This window comes from Nerophis ophidion, linkage group LG01, assembly GCF_033978795.1.
Source record: "Nerophis ophidion isolate RoL-2023_Sa linkage group LG01, RoL_Noph_v1.0, whole genome shotgun sequence".
Taxonomy (NCBI): domain Eukaryota; kingdom Metazoa; phylum Chordata; class Actinopteri; order Syngnathiformes; family Syngnathidae; genus Nerophis; species Nerophis ophidion.
In genome coordinates this window covers 4,672,218-4,685,404 of record NC_084611.1, presented here as the reverse complement: position 1 = coordinate 4,685,404, position 13,187 = coordinate 4,672,218, and the positions used below count along the sequence as shown (strand labels likewise).

Genomic DNA, 13,187 nt, shown 5'->3' with positions numbered 1-13,187 from the left:
CATCCTGCCTTCTTCCTGTCCAGACAACTTCACAATATAAAAATTGCTGCCGACACCCTGAACTGGAGCATCAACAATCGGTGGAAAGACAGCCGGAAGCTGTACATACGTCACGTGTAACTGGCTTGTTTATCTTGTCGCATGCATTCTTTCGTTTTGCGACTCTTCTATTTTCTTCAACTCTTATCTTAATCAGTCTGCAGTTCTGCCACAAGAGGGCAGCAGTGTTACAGCTTGAAGAGTTGTCAGTGTTCAGTCAGACACTTCATTTTAGAGGGACGTCTTTAGCTTTTGGAGGACATCTGATGTTTCAGATGACTTTGTTTTCTTTTGATCTAAAGATAATAATTATGAAATGAGTTTAGATTTAACCTCTAAGGGGAGAAAAAAAGTACAAAACTAGTCAATAATGAACTGTTGTCAGGTTTAAGCACCAAACTATTAAACAGAACAAGAAGCAAGGATTCAGGCAGAGACAGAGTTCAATTTTGCTCAATTTTCCAGCATCAAAAGTCTATTAGGACCGAGAAAGAGACAATTTCCCCATTAATTTGAGCGAGGATGAAAGATTTGTAGATGAGGATATTGATAGTGAAGGACTATAAGAAATCCCACCTCCAAAGACATGCACCTGGGGATAAGCCCCTCCCACTTCCAAAGACATGCACCTGGGGATAGCCCCCTCCCACCTCCAAAGACATGCACCTGGGGATAGGCCCCTCCCACCTCCAAAGACATGCACCTGGAGATAGCCCCCTCCCACCTCCAAAGACATGCACCTGGGGATAGCCCCCTCCCACCTCCAAAGACATGCACCTGGGGATAGGCCCCTGCCACCTCCAAAGAAATGCACCTGGGGATAGGCCCCTCCCACCTCCAAAGACATGCACCTGGGGATAGCCCCCTCCCACCTCCAAGGACATGCACCGGGGCATAGCCCCCTCCCACCTCCAAAGACATGCACCTGGGGATAGGCCCCTCCCACCTCCAAAGACATGCACCTGGGGATAAGCCCCTCCCACCTCCAAAGACATGCACCTGGGGATAGGCCCCTCTCACCTCCAAAGACATGCACCTGGGGATAGGCCCCTCCCACCTCCAAAGACATGCACCTGGGGATAGGCCCCTCCCACCTCCAAAGACATGCACCTGGGGATAGGCCCCTCCCACCTCCAAAGACATGCACCTGGGGATAGGTTGATTGGCAACACTAAAATGGTCCCTAGTGTGTGAATGTGAGTGTGAATGTTGTCTATCTGTGTTGGCCCTGCGATGAGGTGGCGACTTGTCCAGGGTGTACCCCGCCTTCCGCCCGATTGTAGCTGAGATAGGCGCCAGCGCCCCCAGCGACCTCCAAAGGGAATAAGCGGTAGAAAATGGATGGATGGATATAAGAAAAACTAATAAAAAAAATAAAGTAAAAAAAAAAAAAGGCGATTGCATTGGGAGCGATTCAGATGTTTTTAGACACATTTACTAGGATAATTCTGGGAAATCCCTTATCTTTCTATTTGTGTTGCTAGTGTTGTAGTGAGTTAAATAGTACCTGATAGTCGGAAGGGGTGTGTCCACGGGTGTGTTGACGCCCGTGTCTGAGGGAAGTCACGGCAGCTGCATGGACGGCGCAAGCTCGGCCGATCTCCGGTAAGAGGCGACTTTTTACCACAATTTTCTCACCGAAACCTGCCGGTTCGCTTGACTGCTCTGATCCATAGTAAAGCTTCACCTCCGGGAATTTTAAACAAGGAAACACCTTGTGTTTGTGTGGCTAAAGGCTAAAGCTTTCTTCTTTGACTTCTCCATTATTAATTGAACAAATTGCAAAAGATTCAGCAACACAGATGTCCAGAATACTGTGTAATTATGCGATGAAAAGAGACGCCTTTTAGCCGAAAGTGGTGCTGCGCTAATATGTCGCCTCCAACCAAAAACGTCACAAACAAGCGTCATCATTCCGCGACGTTTTCAACAGGAAACTCCGCGGGAAATTAAAAATTGTAATTTAGTAAACTAAAGCGGCCGTTTTGGCATGTGTTGCAATGTTAATATTTCATCATTGATATATAAACTATCAGACTGCGTGGTCGCTAGTAGTGGCTTTCAGTAGGCCTTTAAGTCGGTAGTATTTATATAGTATGTGTTGGATCCGCTTTGGACTGGACTCTCGCGACTGTGTTGGATCCATTATGTTAGACCCGCTCGACATCCATTGCTTTCCTCCTCTCCAAGGTTCTCATAGTCATCATTGTCACCGACGTCCCACTGGGTGTGAGTTTTCCTTGCCCTTATGTGGGCCTACCGAGGATGTAGTAGTGGTTTGTGCAGCCCTTTGAGACACTAGTGATTTAGGGCTATATAAGTAGTGAAGTGAAGTGAATGATATTTATATAGCGCATTTTCTCTAGTGACTCAAAGCGCTTTACATAGTGAAACCCAATATGTAAGTTACATTTAAAGCAGTGGTGGCACTGGGAGCAGGTGGGTAAAGTGTCTTGCCCAAGGACACAACAGCAGTGACTAGGTTGGCGGAAGCGGGAATCGAACCTGCAACCCTCAAGTTGCTGGCACAGCCGCTCTACCAACCGAGCTATACCGCCCCGTAAACATTGATTGATTGATAGTATTTGGGAGATGGACCATTAAAAACATCTGATAGTTAATTGACTTTTTTCCAAGCAATGTGGGGAAACATCCTGAATGAATTTGGATAGAAGTAAAATTCGTATTGTTCTTTGATTTAATTTGGGATGAGATGTGAATTATATTTATATAGCGCTTTTCTCTCTAGTGACTCAAAGCGTTTTTCCATAGTGAAAGCCAATATCTAAGTTACATTTAAAGCAGTGTGGGCGGCACTGGGAGTGTCTTGCCCAAGGACACAACGGCAGGGACTAGGGTGGAAGCGGGCATCGAACCTGGAACCCTCAAGTTGCCAACCGAGCGATACCGCCCCCATGTCTGCAATGCCAAGTTGACATAATAAGAAAACAATAATATAAATATAAGGGGAAGTGTTTCATCAGAACACAACACGGATTTAAGGGGGGAAAATTATTTTAATGAAAAAAACGGAAGTGGCTTACTTTTCACGCATGCGCAAAGAGACCCGCCAGCTGGAAGTCAAGATGGCGGACTAAGCGGGGGTGCTTTTCCGGAGAAGTTTGATATTGACCTTCTAACAGCAAACACAGCAACACACACCTCATACATTCCTCTTTTCTCAATCCCACCGAACCCCAGTTGACGTTTGGAGCGACGGAGACTTTTGTGCGGTGAAGACGTGAGAGCACATGGACGACTACTGCTATGCTAAGATGGCGACGTCATGGCAAAGAGAAAGTGAAAGACAATCAGCAACTTCCAGCAAATCACACACGGAGATGAAGATGAAAACTGAAGATGAAGGTGAGGGAGCTTTAGCTCATTTTGACGTTTAATGTAAGCCCTGAGAAGGGCGACTTTTCAACAATGTAAACAAAGGACCGCCATGATTGTTAGCTTGAAGAAGGCAGTGGAGTTCACATCAGAGGAGATGAAAGAATGCAAAAGTCAAATGAAGAAAGTGGAAAAGTAAAACCAGCGCTTGTGTAAAGAAAATAATGATGTGAAAGAAGATATTTGGGGGAAGATTAAGAGCCAAATGGCGTGTTAAAGGCCTACTGAAAGCCACTACTAGCGACCACGCAGTCTGATAGTTTATATATCAATGATGAAATATTAACATTGCAACACATGCCAACATGGCCGCTTTAGTTTACTAAATTACAATTTTAAATTTCGCGCAAAGTATCCTGTTGAAAACCTCAGTATGATGACGCGTGCGTGTGACATCTCGTATTGTAGCGAACATTTTTTTCCAGCCCCCAGCTATAAGTCGTCTGCTTTAATCGCATAATTACACAGTATTCATGACATCTGTGTTGCTGAATCTTTTGCAATTTGTTCAATTAATAATGGAGACGTCAAAGAAGAACGATGTAGGTGGGAAGCGGTGTATTGCGGCTGCCTTTCGCAACACAAACACAGCCGTTGTTTCCTTGTTTACATTCCCGAAGGTGAAGCTTTACTATGGAACAGAGCGGTCAAGCGAACATGATTCCCGACCACATGTCAACCGGCAGGTTTCGGTGAGAAAATGGTGGTAATAAGTCGGCTCTTACCGTAGACATGAGCGGAGCTTGCGTCCTTCCTCGTGCACCTGTCAAAGAGGCAGCTGCGACTTTCAGGCACGACAGTATAATCTCACTAAAACACTACTAACACAAAAGGCAGATAAGGGATTTTCCAGAATTATCCTAGTAAATGTGTATAATAACATCTGAATCGCTCCCACTGCCCTGTCTTTTTTTTTTCTTCTAATCCTTCTCTCTCACTATCCTCATCCACGAATCTTTCATCGTCGCTCATAATAATGGGGAAATCTTCGCTTCAGTAATGCGGACATTGTACCGATCCGTTGTGGTGAAGAAGGAGCTGAGCCGGAAGGCAAAGCTCTCAATTTACCGGTCGATCTACGTTCCCATCCTCACCTATGGTCATGAGCTTTGGGTCATGACCGAAAGGATAAGATCACGGGTACAAGCGGCCCAAATGAGTTTGGGTCTCTCCCTTAGAGATAGGGTGAGAAGCTCTGCCATCCGGGAGGAACTCAACGTAAAGCCGCTGCTCCTCCACATCGAGAGGAGCCAGATGAGGTGGTTCGGGCATCTGGTCAGGATGCCACCCGAACGCCTCCCTAGGGATGTGTTTAGGGCACGTCCAACCGGTAGGAGGCCACGGGGAAGACCCAGGACACGTTGGGAAGACTATGTCTCCCGGCTGGCCTGGGAACGCCTCGGGATCCCCCGGGAAGAGCTAGACAAAGTGGCTGGGGAGAGGGAAGTCTGGGCTTCCCTGCTTAGGCTGCTGCCCCCGCGACCCGACCTCGGATAAGCGGAAGATGATGGATGGATGGATCTTCGCTTTCTCGGTCCGAATCGCTCTCGCTGCTGGTGGCCATGATTGTAAACAATGTTCAGATGTGAGGAGCTCCACAACCCGTGACGTCACGCGCACATCGTCTGCTACTTCCGGTACAGGCAAGGCTTTTTTATTGGCGACCAAAAGTTGCGAACTTTATTGTGGATGTTCTCTACTAAATCCTTTCAGCAAAAATATGGCGATATCGCGAAATGATGAAGTATGACACATAGAATGGACCTGCTATCCCCGTTGAAATAAGAACATCTCATTTCAGTAGGACTTTAATATATCTGCTTATAAATTAAAGTACCATTGATAGTCACACTCACACACACACACACACACACACACACTAAGTGTGGCGAAATTTGTGAGGTGAGGGGGAGCAATGAGCAGCAGCGGTGGCCGCGCCCGGGAATAATTTTTGGTTATTTAACCCCCAATTCCAACCCATGATTCTGAGTGCCAAGCAGGGAGGTTGTTTGATTGATTGATTGATTGATTGATTGATTGATATTAGTAGATTGCACAGTTCAGTACATATTCCGTAAAATTGACCACTAAATGGTAACACCCCAATAAGTTTTTTAACTTGTTTTAAGTCGGGGTCCACGTTAATCAATTCATGGTACAAATATATACTATCAACATAATACAGTCATCACACAAGTTAATCATCATAGTATGTACATTGAATTATTTACATTATTTACAATCCGGGGATTGTTGGTGACTGAAGTGATCTGCAGGTTATCCATACATCTCTGTGCCATGTCTGCTTTAGCACCGCCGGTAAATAGCATGTTAGCATCAATTAGCATAGCATATTAGCATCGATTAGCTGGCAGTCAACATCAACAAAACTCACCTTTGTGATTTCTGTGACTTTATTGTTACAAATGCATCTGCAGGTTATCCATACATCTCTGTGCCATGTCTGTCTTAGCATCGCCGGTCAAATGTGGAGACACTCTGGCACATTCAATGGGGGTCTGGCGGCAGACACTTTGGCATCTTGGGGCCAGTGGTGCAACTTGAATCCCTCCCTGTTAGTGTTGTTACACCCTCCGACAACACACCGTCGAGGCATGATGTCTCCAAGGTTCCAAAAAATAGTAAAAAAAAACGGAAAATAACAGAGCTGAGACCCGGTGTTTGTAATGTGTTGAAAATGAAAATGGCGGCTGTATTACCTCGGCGACGTCACATTCTGACGTCATCGCCTCCGGCGCGATAAACAGAAAGGCGTTTAATTCGCCAAAATTCACCCATTTAGAGTTCGGAAATCGGTTCAAAAAATAGATGGTCTTTTTTCTGCACCATCAAGGTATATATTGACACTTACATAGGTCTGCTGATAATGTTCCCCTTTAAAGTAATTATATAAAATAGAGGGGGATTCAAAAAGTTTATACTTCTTCCCATTTCCCTTTAAAAATACGTTTGATATATTAATAAAAAAAAAAATTTCTTTTTTGTAAAATAATAACATTGCCATTGAGCACAGAATTGTTCACTGGAGATATGTTTGTCTATAATGTACCTCATGTATGAGATGGAGTTGACTATGATGTACTCAATGAACATCAACAGTTTGTATTTTGGACTTAGTCTGGCAGTTTGAGGTGCCGGTTCTCCATAGAGGTGGGGTTTTCAATCAATCAATCAATCAATCAATGTTTATTTATATAGCCCCAAATCACAAATGTCTCAAAGGACTGCACAAATCATTACGACTACAACATCCTCGGAAGAACCCACAAAAGGGCAAGGAAAACTCACACCCAGTGGGCAGGGAGAATTCACATCCAGTGGGACGCCAGTGACAATGCTGACTATGAGAAACCTTGGAGAGGACCTCAGATGTGGGACACCCCCCCCCCTCTAGGGGACCGAAAGCAATGGATGTCGAGCGGGTCTAACATGATACTGTGAAAGTTCAATCCATAGTGGCTCCAAGACAGCAGCGAGAGTCCCGTCCACAGGAAACCATCTCAAGCGGATCAGCAGCGTAGAGATGTCCCCAACCGTAAACACGACGTCCCCACAATGACAGCTTCTCACTCACATTACGGCTGACTTTCCGCATTCTGTTTTTAGCAAACTTCAATGGATTCAGCCTGCAGTTCCAAGGATGCATAAATCATACAACTCTAAATAACTCCAAGTTATGGCTGACATTTATTTTTCTCCAAGTCGGGTCTTCCCGTTTACATCTATGGGGAGGCGAGCCATCGACTCATTTTCGTGGTTCTGCCACATTGGATCGCGTTAATACACTACAGGCCAAAAGTTTGGAGACACCTTCTCCTCATTCTGTGCCTTTTCTTGCACGACTATTTACATTGTAGATTGTCACTGAAGGCATCAAAACTATGAATGAACACAAAAAACAAAAAAAGGTGAAATAACTGAAAACATATATTCTGGATTCTTCAAAATAGCCACCCTTTGCTCTGATTACTGCTTGGCACACTTTTGGCATTCTCGTAGTGAAAATGGTTTTCCAACAGTCTTGAAGTAGTTCCCAGAGGTCTCAAATGCCAAGAGTGTGCAAAGCGAAAATATGTCTCAAATCCCTTTACTGGCTTCCTGTTCCACTCAGGATTTAATACAATGATAAAAAAAAAAGGCTGTCCAGAGTCCAGACCCAGGATGGACCGCTCGTCCAGAGTCGGGACCCAGGATGGACTGCTCGCCTGTGTATCGGCTGGGGACATCCCTGCGCTTGGGATGGTTTCCTGCTGGCTCCGCTGTGGACGGGATTCTCGCTGCTGTGTTGGATCCATTATGGATTGAACTTTCACAGTATCATGTTAGACCCGCTCGACATCCATTGCTTTCGTCCTCTCCAAGGTTCTCATAGTCATCATTGTCACCAACGTCTCTCTGGGTGTGAGTTTTCCTTGCCCTTATGTGGGCCTACCGAGGATGTCGTGGTGGTCTGTGCAGCCCTTTGAGACACTAGTGATTTAGGGCTATATAAGTAAACTTTGATTGATTGATTGAAAGTCTCCCTACTCACCCACCAGTGCCTCCATGGTCATGCCCTCCTCTACCTCAAAGAGCCACCCACCCCCAAATCCCACGACACTTCCGCTCCGGACAGGCTAACCTCCTCCAACCTCCGAGGACAAAGCTACGAACAATGGGAGACCGGGCTTTCTGCTCCGCCGGCCGCTCCAAGTCTGTGCCGCTCCCTGACCACCTGAAGACACCACAGACTGTGAATGATTAAAAAAAAAAGGCTTAAAAGCCCTTTTTTTTAGATTTATGTGTACTAGTTCTGGCGATTAGACTTAGACAAAGTTTAATGATCCACAAGGGAAATTGTTCATCATAAGGACATCATAGGCTGTTCTAGTTTTTATTTTCATTTATTTTATTACCTTTTTATTTTTTTGATACACTGTAGCAGTTCGAGGTTGTTTGCTCAATGTGCAGTGCTTTTTACAAATAAAATCCATCCATCCATCCATTTCCTACCGCTTATTCCCTTTGAGGTCGCGGGGCTACAATCAGGCGGAAGGCAGGGTATACATCTTGGACAAGTCGCCACCTTATAGCAGGGCCAACACAGATAGACTGACAACATTCACACTCACATTCACACACTAGGGAAAATTTTAGTGTTGCCAATCAACCTATCCCCAGGTGCATGTCTTTGGAAATGGGAGGGGCCTATCCCCAGGTGCATGTCTTTGGAAATGGGAGGAAGCCAGAGTACCCGTAGGAAACCCACGCCTTCACGAGGAGAACATGCAAACTCCACACAGATAGATCCCGAGCCGGGGATTGAACCCAGGACTATTCAGGACCTTTTATTGTGAAGCAGATGCACTAACCCCTCTGCCACCGTGAAGCCCCAAATAAAATCTATAATCATTATTATTATTATAAAGCAGTAATCAGAGCCAAAGTTGGCTATTTTGAAGAAACTAGAATATAAAACATGTTTTCAGGTAGTTCACCTTTTTTTGCTAAGTACATAACTCCACATGTGTTCATTCATAGTTTTGAAGTGACAATCCACAATGTAAATAGTCATGAAAATAAAGAAAAAAGCATTGAATGAGGAGAAGGTGTGTCCAAACTTTTGGTTTGGAGTGTACGCTCACAGCTGTTCACCGTAATCAACTTGAAATTGATCCGGATTGTTGATCACAATCATTGAATAGATAATCCTTAGTAGCGAGTTCAAGGAGAAACATTTCAAGGATCGTGTCTGAGTTTAAGTGTTTTTGTGTTGGTTGTGTGCCACAGACGCCCTGCAGCTGACTGGTCTTCCAGAAGATGTTCCCGTTCAGCTGCAAGTGGGGAGCTCCACTTTGAAGCAGGAGGATCCGCAGCCCCCCCACATTAAAGAGGAAGAAGAGGAACTCTGGATCACTCAGGAGGGAGAGTGTCTTCTAGGACGAGAGGAAGCTGATCTCAGCAAGTTGCCACTGACTGTTGTCTCTGTGAAGACTGAAGATGATGAAGAGAAACCACAAGTAGACAACCTCTTAGCTCCACCTTCAGATAGTGAGGCTGAAGACGAGGTGGAAGTAACTTTGAGCGGCGATACAGACTGCGAAGGTGATATGAGGACTCACACGGACAACAAACAGCCTGAATACTCTAAAAAGACAGAAGGTACAAAACGTTTTCTCTGCTCAATTTGCGCTAAAAGCTTTTCTAAAAACAGCAATTTCTCCGTACACATGAAAACACACACTGGAGAAAAAAGATTTCTTTGCACAGTTTGTGGTAAAAAGTTTTTCTATAAGAGAGTTTTGACTGACCACATACGGACTCACACTGGAGAAAAACCCTTTAGATGTCCATTTTGCGATAAAAGTTTTTCTCAAAAGAGCAATTTGACCCAACATATCAGAACACACACGGGAGAAAACACATTTAATTGTCGCGCGTGTGCTAAAAGCTTCTCGCAAAAGGGCAATTTGACCGAACACATGAAAATACACAGCGGGGAAAAAACATACAATTGTTCCGTTTGTGATAAAAACTTTTCTCAAAAGAGAGTTATGATCCAACACATGAGAACACACTCAAGAGAGAAACCATTCAATTGCTCGGTGTGCGACAAAAACTTTGCCCAAAAAAGAGTTTTGAGCCAACACATGAGAACGCACACGGGGGAGAAACCATTTAACTGCTCAGTTTGCCACAAAAACTTTGCCCAAAAAAGAGCTGTGATCCAACACATGAGAACGCACACGGGAGAAAAACCATTCAAGTGTTCTGTTTGTGACAAAAGCTTTTCACAGAAAAGCACCTTGAGCAAACACAGCAGAACACACACGGGATAAATAAACATTTTGTCTCGCTCCCGTCTGCATGCCACACATCTGTTTTTGTGGATGCAAATAGACGTCTGACTTGTCACACAACTTCTCAATAAAAATTGCTGCCGACACCTTGAACTGGAGCATCGACAATCGGTGAAAAGACAGCCAATGACGCGGCAGGAAACTGTATCTAAGCCACATATTATTGGATTGTTCGTGTTGTGGGGACTTCTATAGCTTTGGGAGGAGATCGGACGTTTCGGATAACTTGGTTGGATTTGTTTTCTTTTGAGCTAAAGAGAATAATCATGAAGTGAGTTTAGAATTTGCCTTTAAGGGGTAAAAAAGTACTACACAAATAAAATAATTCCCAAATTTTACAAGTTTCTAAGAAACGTTAAAACTACGGAAAGTGAGGGTTCTGAACATATATTTGTACTGAAAATATTTTAAGGCTGCATGGTCGAGCGGCCAAAAAGTTAAATTCCTGCTCTCATCACTTCAAATTAAAATTTATTCCAGAATTTCTGAGGCTCGTCTCTGTGCTGTTTGGTGTAAAGCAAGCGGGATACTTTGTGACATTTGCGCAGAAATTGCTTTTTTCTGGTGACTCGACCATGCAGCCCATTTTTTCTTCAAGTGCATCTTGAAACAGCCACACCACAATTTTTCCGAGTCCTGTATTTCAACTGAAGTCACGTGTGGATTTTTCTTTGCAACTCGAACAATTTTCCTGGCAGTTGTGGCTGAAATCTTTGCTGGTCTACCTGAACCCCCTTATTTTCCACTTCCTAATCAGCGTTTGAACACCGCTGATTGGCATTCTCAATTCCTTGGATATCTTTTTAAACCCCTTCCCTGTTTTATGCGTTCAGTTACCTTTTCTTGCGGATCCTTTGAAAAATTGTTTTGCTTTCCCATGACTCAGAATCCAGAAACATCTGTGCAGCACTGGATGAAAGACACAATGGTCTGTCAGAAGCCCAGAAACTCACTGACCTTTTGTACACACACACACACACACACACTAATTACAAACAAACAGGTCACAGGTGAGGATTGGAACCTTGATTAGCCATTCCAAACTTGTTTGTGTCAACTTTAGTGCATGTTATCAGATCAAAGTCACTTTTGTTCAATTCCATTTGGGTACTTTCTTTTGTCATTTTGATTTAAAAAGAGTAAAGAGTTGTTTGCCAATAAATAGCTTCACACAACAACTAAGCATGAGTGGAAGAACGTTTTTTTTTTTGTGTTATCATTCATATTCTCTGAAGAATGGCCAAGAAATCATAATAACTACGGACAATCCGAACTTAAAACTAACATAAACCACTAATCAAGATATTGAAATAGAACTAAGAAAAGAGGAAACGTGAGAGGGAAAACACTTAATGAAAATAAAAGTTAATTAATGCATCATACTATACTTATTCATTTTATTTGATATTAATCATTTTAAATGTCTGTTAGAATGTACAAGGTTTTCTTTTTCTTTGTCATTGTGAGTCATATCCATTTTTGGAATTTCAGAATAAAACAAAAATGTTGTTTCGCATGACTGCTCTGGATTTGTGAATATAGAATTTTTACAAGTCGATGTTAAATTTTACAGCATTCCTTCGAGTCTTTATCAAACCTGTATTTTAATATAATATATATAATAGTGTTTAATAGTGTATAATATTATAATAGTGAATCTCAGAGGCCATTAAAAAAAGTTTGCGGGCTATAGAGTGTTTTCTTTTTGGAATGCCGTCCCAGTAACAGTTCGAGATGCTACCTCAGTAGAAGCATTTAAGTCCCATCTTAAAACTCATTTGTATACTCTGGCCTTTAAATAGAACCCCTTTTTAGACCAGTTGATCTGCCGTTTCTTTTCTGTTCTCCTCTGCCCACTCTCTCCTGTGGAAGGAGGGGTCACAGGTCCGGTGGCCATGGATGAAGTGCTGACTGTCCAGAGTCGGGACCTGGGGTGGACCGCTCGTCTGTGCATTGGTTGGGGACATCTCTGCGCTGTTGACCCGTCTCCGCTTGGGATGGTCTCCTCTGCTGGCTCCACTATGGACTGGACTCTTGCACTATTATGTTAAATCCATGATGGACTGGACTCTCACACTATTATGTTAGATCCACTATGGACTGGACTCTCACTATTATATTAGATCTACTATGGACTGGACTCTCACATTATTATGTTAGATCCACTATGGACCGGACTCTCACACTGTTAGATCCATTATGGACTAACTCTCACTATTATGTTAGATCCACTATGGAGTGGACTCTCACTATTATGTTAGATCCACTATGGACTGGACTCTTGCACTATTATGTTAGATCCACTATGGACTGGACTCTCACTATTATGTTAGATCCACTATGGACTGGACTCTCACACTATTATGTTAGATCCACTATGGACTGGACTCTCACATTATTATGTTAGATCCACTATGGACCGGACTCTCAAACTGTTAGATCCATTATGGACTAACTCTCACTATTATGTTAGATCCACTATGGACTGGACTCTCACACTATTATGTTAGATCCACTATGGACTGGACTCTCACTATTATGTTAGATCCACTATGGACTGGGCTCTCACTATTATGTTGGATCCACTATGGACTGGACTCTCACACTATTATGTTAGTTCCACTATGGACTGGACTCTCACTATTATGTTAGATCCACTATGGACTGGACTCTCACTATTATGTTAGATCCACAATGGACTGGACTTTCATACTATTATGTTAGATCCACTATGGACTGGACTCTCACTATTATGTTAGATCCACTATGGACTAGACTCTCACACTATTATGTTAGATCCACTATGGACTGGACTTTCATACTATTATGTTAGATCCACTATGGACTGGACTCTCACTATTATGTTAGATCCACTATGGACTAGACTCTCAC

At 43.5% G+C, this 13,187-nt stretch overlaps 1 protein-coding gene across 1 annotated transcript; it reads left to right on the top strand.

Moving 5' to 3' along the window:
• The first annotated feature begins 3,082 nt into the window (after positions 1-3,082).
• Positions 3,083-11,522, top strand: LOC133549412 (gastrula zinc finger protein XlCGF8.2DB-like). The gene is made up of 2 exons (XM_061894798.1): positions 3,083-3,405; positions 9,226-11,522. The coding sequence occupies exons 1-2, from the start codon at positions 3,291-3,293 to the stop codon at positions 10,272-10,274; spliced, it is 1,164 nt and encodes a 387-aa protein (XP_061750782.1). The 5' UTR covers positions 3,083-3,290; the 3' UTR covers positions 10,275-11,522.
• Positions 11,523-13,187: the final 1,665 nt, after the last annotated feature.